Source organism: Abramis brama, assembly GCF_963993115.1.
Source record: "Abramis brama genome assembly, chromosome: 7".
Classification (NCBI taxonomy): domain Eukaryota; kingdom Metazoa; phylum Chordata; class Actinopteri; order Cypriniformes; family Leuciscidae; genus Abramis; species Abramis brama.
Window position 1 is genome coordinate 42193543 of NC_139969.1, and position 18462 is coordinate 42212004.

Sequence of the window (18462 nt, forward strand, 5' to 3'; positions counted from 1 at the left end):
TATTTTTTTCCATTTAGCTCCATGTTGATCTCGCGTTATCAGCCCCCCTTCGATATCAGATGGGTCTGACCCAACAAAAATCCAGTTTGGCGCTGTTTGACAGTGCGCGCGCACTTCAGTTCGCGCTTAGAAAAAGTGCATCATGTCAGAACAGAACGCCAAAGAAATGTTTACCCGGCAAAGCTTTAAAGCACGAGCAAATAATGAACTTTTGTTAAGTGCACAGTGTCCTGTGAGTGTAACTCTAGCGCTGCATTAACATGTGATGTGAACGTACGCCGAGTTTAACAGTATTGGGACTGAGGCGCCAGAACTGCTGATAGAATGTGCGCTGTAGGGCGATACTGCATATTTTAGTTTCCATTCTTATTTTGTTTCCACGATGTTTAAGATGTAGGATTACCACCAGCCGCGGCGCTACCATTGGGCCCGGGTGGGCATTTAGGTCCGGGCCCACCCATTTTCTATAGCCTATGGTTTTGTACGTTTCTTCATTCGGATCTATTATTTGCGATGATCGATCCAAATTCTAAACAAACAGTTTACATGCTTCGTCCTTGTTACATTATTCATTAAGATAATAATTAATAAATGCACGCATAATTATCAGTGAACTTGATAAATGTTGCAGATATGTTTTACATGCATGCACAAACAAATGCCTTTCAACTTGTGTGTGCAAAATTCAGAATAAAATGAATGTGCAGCAATTTGTACAAATACAGAGTCTGTAGGCCTACTGTGTTGTTACCATTAAATAAGCTCATTTATTTTCATTTTTGTTAAAATATAATAATGTTATTTTTTCATCTATGTTGATTATGAAAAGTGAACCGCACACACGAGTACGCAATATCGAGAGACATGGAGCGGGTCAGACATGATTTTGACCACTTAATTAAGTTTTGTTTTGCAGAAAACGATTTTTTAAGTGAATTTCGTTTTGTATAAATTGTATCTTAATTTTAATATTTTTGTTTTATCAACCAATTGCCAAATACCAAATATAGCAGACAACATAATCATAGAGGCGCCCGCGTGGTCTCTTGCACTGCTCGTAAACAGGAGCGCATCTCATCCTAACTTAACGAAACTCAGCATATGCCTCTCACATGAAATATATCTTAAGAAAGCTTGAAATGTCTTTTTAACAATTTAAAACGAAAAGAAATAGGCTACTCTCTGGTTATGTAATGATGTGCATTTCTCTCTATAGGCGCGTTCACTACTACGGAGATGGCGATCGTCAACTTCATCTTTACAGCTGTTGTTGCTGTTAATAAACTAAAAATAATAGGCTTTTAATTTTATTAAACAATAAATTAAATGAAATTTTTATTGTATTAAAAAAGCAACAAAAAAATCCTGTTTATCAATATTGTGTGTGTGTGTGTGTGTGTGTTTGTCGAAATAATTTGTCCGCAGCTGCTCAAAAAAAAAAAAAAAAAAAAAACAGTCAAAAACCCCACTGTCAGTGTTTTGTAAGGAACAGGCAAATATGTTCAATATAGCAGGAGACATTTTAATTGTTTACTAATAAAACAGTTATTTTTTATGTCAGTGTCGGCTAGACAGATGAAGTTGACGACTCGCGATCTTCGCAGCGCTACCACATCTTTAAATCACTATTAGTAGGCTATTATTTAAGTTAACATAAAATACATAGACCTACACCACAAAAACTAGTTGAGGATAAATTCGTTAAAATTGGGCGATTCCAGTGAATGGACGTGACATTTGCAGTCAAAACTTAAAATAAAAATTCTCAGAAAATGCATTTATTTGAAACGTCTGAAAGGAGTCAAGACATTAGAAAAATATCAGTCTACACATGCGTTTTATATTTAATATAAGGGAAATACACATGTGACGTGACACAAAAAAATCTTTAACTTTTAGGTGGCAAAATATTTTTTAGTAATTCTATAAATTACACTGTGCAAACCAAAATATATATACCCACCGGATGAATAAAGATCGGCCTCCACAGAAAATTTAATTTTATATTATTTTTATTTTATTTTTCGTGTTTGCATTTATGTGAAAAAAAAATAAAATGTTACTGACGTGACAGTTCTCCATTACGCACGGACATGACTGCTCTGAAGCGACTTTAAAAATTGCACAGAGACCTCAAACAGAAAGCACAAAGCCTTTCTTTAAAGTGAATTTCGTTTTTTTATTAATTTTATCTTAATTTTAATCAATGTTTCATCTGGATTTAATAAATAAGAAGTAGTCTAAATATAGTAGAAAATAGATAATCATGACACGGAGGCGCGGGCGAGTGAACTGGACTCTTGTCTCATAAATGAACCGAAACTCAGCGTAAGGTAGGGCCTATGCTACTTGCCTCATAGACCTGAGAAATATATAGAAAGCTTGAAATGTCTACTTTTAAACATGCAGAACAATTCAAAACGAAGGAAAACAGACTGCTTTCTCCTTATGAAATGTGCATTTCTCTCTGGCGCGTTCTGAGAAGATCGCGACGCATCGTCAACTTCATCTTTGCAGTAGACACAGAAAACACTTGTTTATTAAAAACAATTAAAATGTCTAGCTATATATGACATATTAATAATCATTACTTTTGCCGGTTCTTTGTGACAGCTTTTAGATGCTTTATTCGCAACGCCACACCCACATGTTGAACGAGTCACACCGCATCAGCACCGAAAACATGATTTTTTTTTTTTCAAATCTAAAATAAAAAATCGTGATACGAACCGAATCGTAGGTTTGGTCTATCGTTACAGCCAGATGAGAAAGCAAGAGTTTATGGTTTAAAAAACAAACAAACAATGGCTATCTGAACATCTTTGCCAAGCGCAAACCAGTACAGAATTAGGCTAATCAATAAATTATCGGGGAGGGTCATGCCTTTTTTCACAATCATTTTGGAGGGTCATAGAAAAAATTATTGCTGGCGAAGGGAGGGTCATGTCTTTTTTGACAACAGATCTCAAAACTCCTCCGGTGGCCCCTTAAATAAATAACGAACAGTCCCTAAAAAATAAATACGACCTCACGTTATGTCAATCACGCTTGCACACTGCCTCCGAAACTTTCGTCCGTCAAAAAAAAATTCGGATCAGGTTCGATTTTCTGCGTTTTTCGCATCCGTAGCAAGCATTTTGAATGGTGTTTTCACAATTCAGAGCCACCGTACAAGCGAACGACAAAACCCATGTATTATTTGGGTATAAAATATAACCTGTATACAGCTGTTCTGTCTGCCTAGTGCTTCCGCCGGCCGTGTGTGTGTGTGTTTGTGTGTGTGTGTGTGTGTGTGTGTGTGTGCGTGTGCCAGTCTCTGTTCAGGATCGATTGGTTCACGGAAATTGGTGGTCTTCTTTTTAGTATGTGGCTCCAGTATTCTATCGCTTGCAAAGCTTCAAACTGTTCCACTGACATTCTGAGGTAGCTAAATTTTAAATCGCTCGGGATAATTTCGCAAATCCTTGATAAGGAGGTGAAACTCCTTCCTCTCGGCGCAATCTCAGGATTGGATGGACCCAATATTTCCTCTTTCTTTTTCTCTTTTTAGAAGGAGGGCAACAAAATCATCCTCACTGCTTGACGAATCAATTTAGTATTTTTTGCGTTTTTTTTCCGCAAAGGTTTAATAAATACGCATCGGACTCAGTGTGCAAGGTTTCTGTGCGTGACGAATTTTAAGGCTGACGAACACGAAAAAACGCATGCGAAAATTTCGGACTCAGTGTGCAATGGCCTTTAGTCATTTATTTGTAATAAACACTTTAAGTGGGCTATTTAAAAATGGTTATTTATATGTTAAATTATCTTTTTAAAACATTAGCGCAGAGTGTTATGTAATATGTGTGTGTCGAAAAAATTTGTCCGCATGCTGCTCAAAAAAACAAACAAAAAAAAACCCAGTCAAAAACCCCACTGTCAGTGTTTTGTAAGGAACAGGCAAATATGTTAAATATATCAGGATACATTTTAATTGTTTACTAATAAAACAGTTCTTTTTTTTTTATGTCAGTGTCGGCTAGACAGATGAAGTTGACGACTCGCGATCTTCGCAGCGCCAGAGAGAAATGCACATTTCATACGAATTACATAAGCAGCGCCGTCTGTTTTCTCTAGACATTTCAAGCTATCTATATGTCTCAGGTCTGTGAGGCAATAGGCTACCTTATAGGCCTATGCTGAGTTTCGGTTCATTTATGAGACGAGCTCAGGTTCGCCAGCGCCTCCGTGTCCTGATTATCTATTTTCTAATAGCCTATATTTAGCTACTTCTTATTAAATCCAGAAAATTTGTTGATGAAACATTGATTAAAATTAAGATACAATTAATACAAAACGAAATTAAATTTAAAGACAGGCTTTGTGCTTTCAGTTTTAGGTCTCTGTGAAAGTTTTAAAACATTATTTTAGTGCCGCTTTAGAGCGCTCACGTCCATAGCGGAGAACTGTCTGTACCTTTTTTTTTTTTTTTTTTTTGTGAAAATTTTTTTTTTAAAAAATGCAACTTATTCCAGTGCGACTTAGGCTAAATATGTTTTTTTCTTCTTCGTGGCGCATTTTTTGACTGATATGCGTCTCCGGAGCGACTTATAAAATAGGCTACGGTAAGTTATTTATTCTTTTTGTGCAAATGTCCCATAAAGTCCCATCCTTTAAGGATTCATTTATGTCCCGTTGACCGGTCCATTGCATTACGAATAAAAGCAGAATCAATAAAGTCAAAAATGTGATGTGCAGTCAGGTGGTTTGAGTGTGTGCGCGTTTTTTGACGAGTTTTATAGTCTTGATATTGTTTCTTATTCAAAAGTGGTGATTCAAAATACAGAAAAACTGTGATATTGTGAAATATTTTTACAATTTAAACTGTTTCACAAATTATAATTAATACAATTTTATACAAACGCTGAGTTTTGGTTAAGTTATGAGATGCGCTCCAGTTCACGTGCAATGCAAGTGACCGCGCGGGCGCCTCCATGTCATGCTCACTTAAAAAAGTTGGGTTAAAAACGACCCAACAGCTAACACAATGGTGGGTTGATATAGCACCGACCTATTGTTGGGTTATTTTAACCCAATAAATTAGGTAACTAGTTTTACCCAATAAATTGGGTTACAAAGAACTAATCTGTTGGGTTATTTGACCAAAATGATGCTTTAACCAACCTAGTAATATTATTATTATTACTATTATTGCCATGTAAATAAATAACTCACAACTTAAGTATTAACAATGCTTTATTTACATTCAATTAGACATTACATTCAAAAGTTATTGTTGCAATTGTTTTAATGTATCTCCTAAAGGTAAGAAATTGTTTCAATAAAAAAGTAATGCAAAACTGTCTCATAAGGTGACAGTGTGTTGAGGGAACACCTCCAGGCACAGAATATTAATGTTAAAATTAATTAATTTACAATTATGTTTTAAGTTCTAAGAAGCATGGAACACAAAAAACAAACAGTTGTAAACATTACAAATTGTAAACATTTTCATTAAGTTATTGTTGCAATTGCTTTAGTTTACTTCCTTAAGGTAAGAAATTCTTTCAATAAATAAATAAATAAATAAATAAATAAATAAATAAAAGTAATGCAATTATAAACTGCCTCATAAGGCGACAGTGTGTTGAGGGAACACCCCCAGGAACAGAATATTAACATTCAAATTAATTAATTTAGAATTATGTTTTAAGTTCTAAGAAACATGGAACACAAAAAACAAACAAACAGTTGTAAACATTACAAATTGTAAACATTTTCATTAAGTTATTGTTGTAATTGCTTTAGTTTACTTCCTTAAGGTAAGAAATTCTTTCAATAAATAAATAAATAAATAAATAAATAAAAGTAATGCAATTATAAACTGCCTCATAAGGCGACAGTGTGTTGATGGAACACCTCCAGGAACAGAATATTAATGCTAAAATGAATTTATTTACAATTATGTTTTAAGTTCTAAGAAGCATGGAATACAAAAACACAAATAAACAAACAAAACAAACCAAAGCTTGTCCAGCTTATCCAATTATAAACTGCCTAAGTAGGCGACAGTGAGTTGATGGAACTCCCCCTGGCACAGAATATATTGTGTGTTGTAGAAACTGCCAAACAGCTGCAGCAGGATTTGGATACTCAATGTCTAAAACATAAAATAATTTAAAGCATGTATCCACAGCTTGTAAAAGGCTGTCTTGCTCTAGTGCCGCTCCTCCCACAACGACGAAGGCTTGTGAGCAGTTGAATTTATCCCCAAGCAGCAGGACATGAGGGAATTGCCTCCGTTGCTCCTCCTCCTCCAAATACTGAATGATGTTTGTTCCAACCTTTAAATAGAATTTTTAAATTGTAAATATGCACACATGGATCAAATATTACCCAAAATGTGTTGTCATAAATGATGTACCTACAGGCTGTAAATCAACAAATGCTTGTTTTGCCTCCTGGTAAGAGGGCCGAACCATCTTGCAGCCCGTTTTGTATGGCAATGGAGGAAGAATAGCTGGCAGGGTTTTTAAAGCAACATCTCCAAGAGTGTCTTTACATAAAACAGAAAGAACAATGGATTAATCTTTAAACAAGTGCATTATTGTAACGTCACCGGCTGGAGTGCCCTTGAGAGCCACCAGAGGGCACTCCACACCAGACTCTCATGTTCACTCACAGACTACATCTCCCATCATTCTCTGCCTGGACTCATCAGCACTCATTATCACTTTCACCTGTATCTCATCTTCTTGTTTAGTCCACCCTATATAAGCCTGGTTCACCCCATCACTCACTGCGAAGTTTTGTATGTTGTTGCACTGCACTCCTGAGCGTTTTCCCTGGTTTTCTTGTCTCTTGGTTTTTGGATTTCTTGCCTGTTCCGTGGATTACTCCCTTGCATCTGACCCCTGTCTGTTTTGGTTTGTTTGGACTGTCTACTTGTGTTTTGACCCATTGCCTGTTTATTGGATTTCGTCTTTGGATTACCCCTTAATAAAGCTGCATTTGGATCCTCAACCTTCGTGTCTCGGAGCAGTCGTAACCATTATATTATAGACAAAATATTATAACTTGACATGAAAGTACAATGTTGTGCAGGATTTTCTCACCAGAAGAAATGTTAGTCTGAACAGGAAGAAGATCCAAGGCTCTCTTCTCGGTCTTGCAATATGAAAGGATTCGTTGAGATGCATGTCCCCAAATTTCAAAAAGTTTATCTTTGGCATGTGGGTATAAAATACCAAAGTCCTGAGCAATCTAAAAATTAATAAAGAAAAAGATAAGTTAAAATCACACCAACATCTCATATGGTGCAGTAACAATGAAAGTATGGACATTTGTTTTTCAATATCAAAAAAATTAAGCTTAGTTAATCAAATCAAGTGGGATTAATTTTTTTTTAGGGCAGGACACAGTGCTTTTTTTACAATGTCCAAGCAAACAAATGAATTGTTTAGGTTAGTATTAATTGTTTATTAAAATTAATGCGAATCTCATTTTCTTATTATAGATTTAACATTTCTTTACCATTCCAGGGGTGTCCAGAAGTCTTGGATACTCTTGCGTGATCTCTATTAAAGATTTAGACCCGTTCTCTCTTATCCACTGTGCTCTGTAGATAGCTGTTCCTCTCATAAATTCCTCAACTTGACTCACTGGTTGTTTATTCTTTTTCAGCCACTCTGTCATTTTGTTATTGTCTACCTCACTGACTTGTGAATCTGCATGAATCAAACAGCATCAGAGTGATTAATATCTCAACAACCTAAAGCAATGTTTGAAGAATGTTAACAGGCCGATGTAACAGTTACTACTAAAATTTCCAAAATTAGGAGAACAAAATCTGTGGATTATTTAGATAGTTTCACATTAAACTGCTTTGATCATAGCACAATTTGGATTTAAGGAATAAAAAAGGAATAAGTAAGAAAGTAGAAAGAAGAACGTCAATAAGGTTTCAGCACCTTTGGTTACATTTTTCTTTTACCTGGCAATAAAGTAATCCTCTCAGTCACAGTAGCTCGGCGCTCATCTGTGGTTTGGGACCTCTGTCTTGATGTTGAACTGTGCCTGTTAAGGCGTTTCCTGATATTACGGAGTCGTTCCTCCAAAAAACCTGTGGCCGGATGGCGGTATCGCCCTGGTGTATACCATACCTCCTAAAACATCAACACAAATGTTAAATGAATAGTTTTTCCCAAAAATATCTTAAAAATGTCTTGAGTTTTTCAAATATTCTACTTCTGTGTGAAGGTGAGTGTAGTTCTGATAAACTTGGGATCAGCATACTCACATATCCACTGCCCTCTGAATCTCTAAGGTATGGAAATTGTGTGACCAGGGTCAGAGCTAACTCTTTCTTTCGGTCTGGTGATGGACTTAGTGGTAGAAGGATTGTACAGATATTAGGTTACTCATGAGTAAATTGAATTGACAGCTTATGATTGAATGACTTTATGTAAAGTAGAACAATGAATAAAACATTACTTACTATTCCCCAAACTTCTCCATTAAATGGGACACCAAAATGCGAACCATTTTCCTTCGGTCTTCAAGACATAAGTTGTGGTTTTGTTCCAAATTGGAGAGAATAGAAGACCCATGTGTGGTTCCCTCTAAAATCTGTCGTATATCCTTAATGGAGAATTTTGTTTTTAGAATTACACATCAGCATAGCTTCATAGTGCTAGTGAATTTCAGATGTCAGAGAATTTCAACATCACTGATGAAGTGTGTATTTCTAAGGTATTAAATATCAGGGAAAAGGAAATACGTACAAATGAGGTTGAATTTTCCAGAATAGTCAGTGTCACAGTAGGAACGATTTCACTAGCATTGTTCTCAGAGTGTTCTTCTGTCTCTTCTGTCTGTATGTGAATAAAATAATTTTTTTAATTGCAGGTACAATACACTTTAAATAACCAACTAAATAAAAAAAATATATATTAATAGACCCTTCACAAATTCTCCAAAAAATTTGACGAACTGTTAATGCCATGAATGGCATTAAGATGTAAGAAATATTCTTTGTGGTTCAGAGTGGATTTTTTACATTTGAAGCATGTAAAAGGCATTGTATGTTTAGTTACTCACAATGTGCAACTGTTTGAAATAATTGTTAAATTTTATTCTTTGGCCAATTCTTGGTATAAGTGCTGTTATGGTGGTGTCGTCAAGAAGTAGAAAGCTTTGCTGGTCAATTTCTTCCTCTGGAAAAGGGAAAATAAGAAGACAAATAGATGACCGACACTGCTTTATTTGACAATATTGGTTAGGACATATCATAGATCATTGTTTTCTTCTAATATTTTCCATCTCCCTTAACCATCATAATGTCCTCATCATTTACTTAAAGGGATAGTCCACCAAATAATGAAATGGTTTCAGGTCCCATTGATTAACCTCATATTCTCCTCATATACACTTTATATGTATATGTATATTTCATATACAATTGTATAAAAGAAAATATACTTTTAATATGATATATCATTTTTATTATTCACTTCTCAATACATTTATGCTGTGTTTTAGGTGATATGTTATAATTTTTGTTAACCCATTTACAGCAAAGTTACTCAACTATTAACAGATTGCATATTATGAAGTGTTACATTTTTATGAAAAAAATACTGTAATGGTGATCTTAATTAAATGTAGGTTGTGTCTGAATATTGATCTAGGTGTTAGAGGCTGAATTTTGTTGTCTGCTGGTTAGAAAAAACCAACAGTGTGTATATGTGTGTGTGTGTGTGTGTGTGTGTGTGTGTGTGTGTGTCAAATAACAAAATTATTATTTGAGGTGTTTTAAAATTGTCTGTTTTTGCAATAACACCACAAATTTTGCAAAAATATAACTTAAATGCCACTAAAAGAAAAGATGTAGAGTTTGATTGTTAAATTATATTTATTTTAATGAACCAAATGTAGAAATTTTTTTTTTAATTTTAAATAAAAAAAAATATATAAAAAATGTGTATATAAAACCAACACCAATAAGCAGAAATGAAGTTGTATATGCATGTGTGTGCACCTGCATTTGTGTGGGTGTTAGGTCTCACCCCTTTATATGCATTTGTGGCTGTTCTATACAAATGCACTCTTGCAGTCACACCTATGTGTTTGTGTGTATGAGCAAGCATGTTTGTTCCAAAACGCATTTGTGACTCAAGGCTTTCCTTTCTGTGTGAAAATGTTCTGATTTATTCTGGATTTATTGATTTAAAAAAAAAAAAAAAAAAAAAAAACCTCTTGGGAATTGTGTTCCAAATAAGAAAGAAATTCATACAGTTTAGTATAGGGACATGGTGAGAAAATTATGACAAATTAAAAAAAAAATTGGTGGACTATTCCTTTAAAGAGAGGTGTCATTTGAATAATTAATTATCCTTTATTACTAGTAAGTTCTGCTTTTCATGAAGTCAAATTAAAAAGGTTTCACTATATTAGTGATGACATTTTTTAATTGTCATTTTTTTAAAGGTAAGCAACTGAGACAGGGTTTCCTTTTTCAGACTTGCTACATTATCTCTCACCTGCAAATCTGTCGATTAATGTTCCAAGGTTCCACTTCTGAAGTGTTTCTCTTACATATGAATCCATAGCATCCTGTGTAAAAAAACGTTTAGTTAATATAAAGTGAATTAACAAAAATAAAGCCTATTGTCACTAACCTACTATAAATTCACTGTAAAATCACAGGAGCTGTAATTTTACAGTGTTAGCTCCTGCAATGGCCATGTTTTGTGGTAAATGACCTCCATTTAAAATGTCCTTTTACTGCTATGTGTCATTTAAAAAGTAATAAATGTTATCATAAAGGAATAAAGTCTCAACCAACCGTCATTTTATTTAATGGGCATGTGGCGATCTAAAAAGTGTTATGTAACTTAACTGGCTATTGTAATAACTTACTATCTTATCGAGTCATAGTTATCTTTTATAACTTTTAATCTTTATAGAGTTTTCTAGATAAAATGTTTAATTAGGGTGACCATATTTTGGGGGGCAGGGGGAATGCATTAAAACACTACTTGACAAATGTATTCGCAACCATGCAACTATGTTATTGAACTTTAATACATTAAGTACATTCTTTCCATTCAACTTTTGGGCCGCAACAATAGAACAATAACAAACAAATAATAAAATGGTTTAGCTTTTACACGGGAACACGGGAATTTTCTCTGTAAATCGTTTGTGAATTTACATTTGGGCTCTTTTTTAACGCTGTTCTGGAGCCATGTGCCACTGTTGACAAGCCGTGGTGCAGTTTGACCAATGTTTGCGTTACGGTTACATGACCCAAAATCTGCAAAAACGCATACAATGAATGGCGTCCCGGCCGGACGCATTTTTTTAGGTCCAAAAAGGACATGTCCCGGAAAAAGAGGACTCATGGTCATCCCTAGTTTAACAATTTGTAGTATTTTAAATTCACACTGTAGTTGGGATAGCCCAAGTAAACATTTGAGCTACACTGTAGGCCTTTATAACACAGCATAACGTTACCTTCTTCGAAGTTCTTCCTGTAAAGTGACTGCGACACTGGATGTACCAGGCTTCCGCTGGGTCTTGAAGCCGAGCGCGTCGGTTAATCTGAAAATATGAATAACTTCCCAAAAAGTGTTGGAAAGAACATAGAAAGTTAGGAAGAGTATCACAACCGAGTATTAAGAAATTGGCTGGCTATATTGACATATTGGTGTCGTTAGTCGCAGATAGCGGACAAAAAGCAGTCAACAGGGGAGATATAAACATGGAAATAATTGGCTGAACATTTAGAAAAAAGCGGCAATAATACTATATAAGAGCTTAAAGTCACTTTATAACGAAAAAAAATAACATGTATACAATATGAATACTGTGTATAGTGTAATATTAACTCACCCGTGTATCTTCTGTATCTTCCGTGTATCAGCTGCTGCGGCGGTCAACCGTTGAAATTTGAATTTTAACCCAACGGGCTGCGTTGTTATAGAAACAACCCAATAAATGTTCCGAATAACCCAAGAGAACGACCCAATATTTTTAACCCAGTTATTGGGTACACAAAATAACCCAACGTTTTTTAGAGTGTGATTATATTGTCTGCTATTTGCTTCTTATTTAGCCTATTAAATCCAGGCAACTGGTTAATGAAAAATTGCTTAAAATTAAGGTGCAATTTATACAAAACGAAATTCACTTTAAAGAAAGGTTTCCTAAAAACAAAACTTATGAAGTGGTCAAAATCATGTCTCCCGATATATTGCGCATCCAATCTTACTCATGCTGTTCACTTTTCATTATTAACATAGATTGGGGAAAAAATAACATTATAATATTGTAACAAATATGAAACCAAATGCGCTTATTTAATGGCTACAACATGTCTAAAGACTCTCTATTTGTACAAATTGCTGCATATTCAATTAATTCTGAATTTTGCACAGTTCAAACTAAGGCATTTATTTGCGCCTAAAACATCTGCAACATTCATCAAGCTCACGGATAATTGTGCCTGCATCTATAAATCATTATGATATAAAATCATAATAAAGTAGGCTATACTATATGTTCAAAAAATTAGATGTTTAATTACACGTTAAGAATTTTCCTCCCATAGAAAACCATTATAAGAATGCTTAATGTGGCTTAATGCAGAATGTACCATTATTATGTCTAAATAACAGATATTATATTGAAATAACAACGTATTATGTCGAAATAACGAGCTACTTATGTCGAAATGTTGAAATAAGGACTTAATGAAATTGAAACATGTTAAAAAATCTTTTACACACTAACGTAACAGCCAATATAGTTAGGCTACATCGGTTTTTGAACGGTAAGATTTTTTTAAGTCTCTTCTGCTCTCCAAGCCAAGGCTTCATTTATTTGATTCAAAATACAGCAAAAACAATAATATTGTGAAATATTTATTCAATTTAAACTGTTTCACATTTTAAAATTTATACAATTTAAACCTTTCCATTTTAATATATTTTAAAATGCAATTTATTTCTGTGCTGGCAAATTTCAGATAGTTGCTGTTGTTTTGAACTTTCTATTAATCAAATAATCGTAAAAACAAAATTGTACACAATTGTTTTTAACATTGATAATAATGATAAATGTTTCTTGAGCATAAAATCATCATATTACAATGATTCATGAAGGATCATGTGACATTAAAGACTGGAGTAATGATGCTGAAAATTCAGCTTTGATTGCAGGAATAAATGCCATTTTAAAATATATTCAAATAGAAAACAGTTATTTTAAGTTGTATAAATAGCCTATTTCAATATTTAATATTACTGTCTAAAATATCTTACCGTTCAAAAACTTTTGACTGTATAGCTTATCAAACATTGAATAGGCTAAACTTAGTTATTAAGCACCAGTGGCCCTTTTTGAGAAATTAGTTTACTGTAGGCTAAAAGCAGTAGCCTATAACAAGTACATCTACTAAGGAAAACTCTGAAATGTTTAAAGGCGAAATACATTGGGGAAGCCGTGTTTACAGAGGGACGACGTGTTTATCAGGCGTCTTATTAGGCGACGTACTGAGAGACGACGTGTGTATCAGGCGTCTTATTAGGCGACGTACTGAGGGACGACGTGTGTATCAGGCGTCTCATTAGGCGACGTGCCTGGTTCAGACGTTATGATTTTTTATACATTTCTCACGTACGCCGTCGCCACGTCGCCGTAAGTATACGTTACTACTGTGACGTCGCCATGACGTCGTCGCCGGTCTGTCGTTTGACGTCTCTATCAATCCCATTCAAAAATAGACATGGACTGACGGCGACGGAAGGGTAGACCGCTCCTTCGCCTTCTTCAGGGTAGACTTAGAAAAGGCATTATCCACTCGTCATAGTGAACAAGAAACGTCAGACTACACGTTGTTTTACGACCAGTCATCGCGAGCCGTCTCACACACTCATTCACTCGCACATATAGGCTACACAAGCTCACTCACATAGCCTACACTCACACACACTCACTCGCACACACACACTCACTCACATACACGCACACTCTCTCTCTCTCTCTCTCTCTCTCTCTCACACACACACACACACACACACACACACACACTCTCTCTCTCTCTCTCACACACACACTCACACTCAGAGCCGCCTTAACCTAATGTTAGGCCCCGGGGCTGAGAGGTTTTGTAGGCCCCCCATCCCCTCGATTTAGTCTCATTTTAAAAAAGTGTAATATCTAGGAAATCTACATCACAGAATGCATTCATTTCTTTCGAGACCTACAACAGTGAGTTTTTTAATATTGTTTTCAATTTTAATATTGTTATTAACATATCACTGAGCACATAAACACAAGACACTTTATTTAACAACCACACACAGCAACTAAATTTCAACTTTTTTTCGCGAGCGACAACCAATAGGAAAGAAGCCTTTCAGTGGAGCTCAGCTCCCGTCACCGTCTCGAGTGCAGGAAGACAGAAGAGTTCGAGGGCGATTTCACTGTTTTATATGATTTGACTGTAACTAACCACAAACATGGATATAATAAAATGATGCATGGAAAAGAAACTGTCGACAGTCTCAGTGAGTTTATGCTGGATTTAGTGCGTAAATCATTTTGTTTACAAATTAGACGCTTTGCAGTTGTTACGATTTTATTTTGGATGTGTTCATTGTGATTATATTGGCTGGGTTTATAAAAGTTTATAAAATTGAAAGGATCATTGCTTGGTACATTTGGAAACAAAGCTTGTCTATTTCTAAATGTAATCGCGTGCATCGCTGCTGATTATACTGTCTGTGTGTTGAAAAAAACTTAGATTAAACACACTCGCAACAGACACACCCCAAAGCGGAGACGGAGGCGTTACAGCGTTGCCAGCGGCACTGAGCGGACTTTTGCCGCTGTAGTGGACACGCACCGTCCGCCTCATTCGCGCCGCGGGACCTCTAGACGCGCGTAAACGCGTCTTTGCATTAACATTGAAATCACTCGTGCCAGACGCTCTATTCGCGTTTGGTGTGAACGCACCATAACAATAACATTATAGCGAGAGCACTACCAACGTCCACAAGCGACTAGCGACATACAGCGACAAAATCTGACAAGTTAAAACAATATGACCTTTTCAGCTCATCATGAACCTGAACATGGGAGGCCCCTGAACTTGGGAGGCCCCTGGGCTTCAGCCCAGGTAAGCCCGTGCATTAATGCGGCCTTGCTCACACTCACACACACACACACTCACTCTCGCGCACACACACAGTCACACTCACTCGCTCACTCGCGAACACACACTCTCACTCACTCACTCGCGCGCCGTCTAGTGATGGCCGGTTCGTGAACGAATCGTTCTTTTGAACCGGTTCTTTTTAGTGAACTGGTCGAACCAGTACACTAAATCGGACTGAATCGTTCGAAACAGTTCGCGTCTTGCGTCAGCGCTGATCCACAAGTTAAGTTACTCACTTTCGGACATGCCTGAGTCCTGACAGTCCCTTCGACTCAAAATAAACCAATATCCCGGAGTAGGCATATATGTTACTCCAGTAAATCCAACAGTTCACTGAACTGAGACATGTTGTGCTGAGAGAAGTGATGAGCACGAGCAGTTGATACTGAGCATGCGCGCACTGCCGAACGTACAGGTACAGCGGTTCTCGGATCACCAGTACAGAACTGTGAACTGTTTCTTTCGGACGCGTTCGATACGGAGAACCGATGAGCTGATGAGCTGAGCATGCGTGCAATTTTTTCAGAGGGACGAAATGCATGTTTCTTAAGTATTTTATTGAACATCAATAAGTGTAACAAAATAAAACATGTTAGAAACATGTTTATCACATAGGCTATTGCCTTTTCACTGTATTATTTTAAAGATTGGAAACAATGAATGGATTATAAAACTAAACATTTATTATTATACTAAAACATTATTTTCAGGAACAGATCATTTAATTTCTAAGTAAGGTGATATACGTTTTTGACGTAGCCTAAACTCTTTCCAAGGTTTTAAAGGGTGCAAATGTTTATAATGTGTTAATCAAAACATAACGTATTAAACATACTGGAGACATGCATCGAGTTTTTAGTTTTGTCGACTGATTTAGCCTAGTAAGGTTTCAGGTCAGCTCACACACAGGCATGCTACGGTTCTCGAGTCAAGAACTGGTTGTTGCAGCAGTTCTCGGATCACCAGCACAGAACCGAGAACTGTTTCTTTCGGACACGTTCGATACAGAGAACCGACGAGCTGGAGAGACTGCGCATGCGTGATCGCACCGTCTCTGAACCGAACTTTCTTTTGGCCAACTGATGTTGTGTTTATACTACTGTCTATGTGCTGTGCTGTTACATGAGCACGGGTGAACTAATGACTTGAATGAGGGGCCGAATTCGGCGAAATGTAAGTTTATTTAATTGCAAATAAAATAAAAATGATGAAGACCAGTTTATTCACTTTAAGACATGTAAAACATCCGCGTTTGCGCATTGCCTTAGGCCTACTACAGGGTTCATTTTCAAAACGTAAATGTAAGAAACCTATCCAAGATGATTATGACGATGAGTACTATTATTTAACTGAAGTTATGATTACAAATGCCTTTATTTGAATGTATATTTACCCGCCGGGATGATAGAATTGACGTCATTACGTGATGACGTAAAAGAACTGGTGAACCGGTTTTTTGAATCGGTTCATTGAAACGAACTGTCCGAAAGAACCGGTTCGCGGAAAAGAACCGGACTTCCCATCACTAGCGCCGTCGTCGTCGTGGAGGACCGTTAAAAAATTAAACATGTAGTCTTTTTGTCGTGATGTCGTGAAGCATCGAGGGCTGCGCCGCAGGGAGCGTTCTAAGGAAACCCTGAAGGAAGATTTGGCGAATGCAAAATGTATGTATTGTACGCTATATAGAAGAGGGGGAGAAAAAAATCTAAAAAATCGATTTTTTGAAAATATGAATCGATTTGACCTACCAACTCGATTTTTAAATCAAATCGATTTTTTTCCCAGCCCTACTCCAAACAGACAAAAATTACAATCTATTGAAGTTAAAACACAAAAAGTTTGAGTGAGAAAGGGTTATTGAAAACAAATACACTCACCTAAAGGATTATTAGGAACACCTGTTCAATTTCTCATTAATGCAATTATCTAATCAACCAATCACATGGCAGTTGCTTCAATGCATTTATGGGTGTGGTCCTGGTCAAGACAATCTCCTGAACTCCAAACTGAATGTCAGAATGGGAAAGAAAGGTGATTTAAGCAATTTTGAGTGTGGCATGGTTGTTGGTGCCAGACGGGCCGGTCTGAGTATTTCACAATCTGCTCAGTTACTGGGATTTTCATGCACAACCATTTCTGGGGTTTACAAAGAATGGTGTGAAAAGGGAAAAACATCCAGTATGCGGCAGTCCTGTGGGCGAAAATGCCTTGTTGATGCTAGAGGTCAGAGGAGAATGGGCCGACTGATTCAAGCTGATAGAATAGCAACTTTGACTAAAATAACCACTCGTTACAACCGAGGTATGCAACAAAGCATTTGTGAAGCCACAACACGCACAACCTTGAGGCGGATGGGCTACAACAGCAGAAGACCCCACCGGGTACCACTCATCTCCACTACAAATAGGAAAAAGAGGCTACAATTTGCATGAGCTCACCAAAATTGGACAGTTGAAGACTGGAAAAATGTTGCCTGGTCCGATGAGTCTCGATTTCTGTTGAGACATTCAGATGGTAGAGTCAGAATTTGGTGTAAACAGAATGAGAACATGGATCCATCATGCCTTGTTACCACTGTGCAGGCTGGTGGTGGTGGTGTAATGGTGTGGGGGATGTTTTCTTGGCACACTTTAGGCCCCTTAGTGCCAATTGGGCATCGTTTAAATGCCACGGCCTACCTGAGCATTGTTTCTGACCATGTCCATCCCTTTATGATCACCATGTACCCATCCTCTGATGGCTACTTCCAGCAGGATAATGCACCATGTCACAAAGCTCGAATCATTTCAAATTGGTTTCTTGAACATGACAGTGAGTTCACTGTACTAAAATGGCCCCCACAGTCACCAGATCTCAACCCAATAGAGCATCTTTGGGATGTGGTGGAACGGGAGCTTCGTGCCCTGGATGTGCATCCCACAAATCTCCATCAACTGCAAGATGCCATCCTATCAATATGGGCCAACATTTCTAAAGAATGCTTTCAGCACCTTGTTGAATCAATGCCACGTAGAATTAAGGCAGTTTTGAAGGCGAAAGGGGGTCAAACAAAGTATTAGTATGGTGTTCCTAATAATCTTTTAGGTGAGTGTATGTTTCTGAAAGTTTTCTCCCATTTCCTCTTCAGTTTTAGGCTCTTGTTTTTGTGATGTGAAATCAAAAGTATTTTTTATCATTTAAAAGTAATGAAATCAACCATCACTGTGAACTTGAAGGAATGATTCAATGACAAACGAGTCAACAATTAATAAAGATTGGGT

General features: G+C 36.7%; 1 protein-coding gene and 1 long non-coding RNA gene across 5 annotated transcripts in view; one reads left to right on the forward strand and one right to left on the reverse strand.

The window, feature by feature from the left end:
* The window catches only part of LOC311087385, a 49642-nt gene that overhangs the window by 2303 nt on the left and 28877 nt on the right, over positions 1-18462 (forward strand). The window lies entirely within an intron of this gene.
* Positions 5218-12057, reverse strand: LOC311087326 (uncharacterized protein). 4 transcript variants are annotated; one of them, XM_084120652.1, is made up of 11 exons: positions 11497-12057; positions 10521-10593; positions 9079-9194; positions 8763-8852; positions 8477-8619; positions 8279-8363; positions 7973-8144; positions 7513-7706; positions 7095-7242; positions 6408-6535; positions 5218-6323 (listed from the first exon to the last, which is right to left on the reverse strand). In XM_084120652.1, exons 2-11 carry the CDS (start codon positions 10585-10587, stop codon positions 6018-6020), a joined length of 1449 nt encoding a protein of 482 aa, XP_083976778.1. In that variant the 5' UTR covers positions 10588-10593; positions 11497-12057; the 3' UTR covers positions 5218-6017. The 4 variants fall into 4 exon arrangements, with proteins under 4 accessions (XP_083976778.1, XP_083976779.1, XP_083976777.1 ...); XM_084120653.1 differs by having other exon boundaries at positions 10521-12057; XM_084120651.1 differs by lacking the exons at positions 10521-10593; positions 11497-12057 and having other exon boundaries at positions 9079-9705.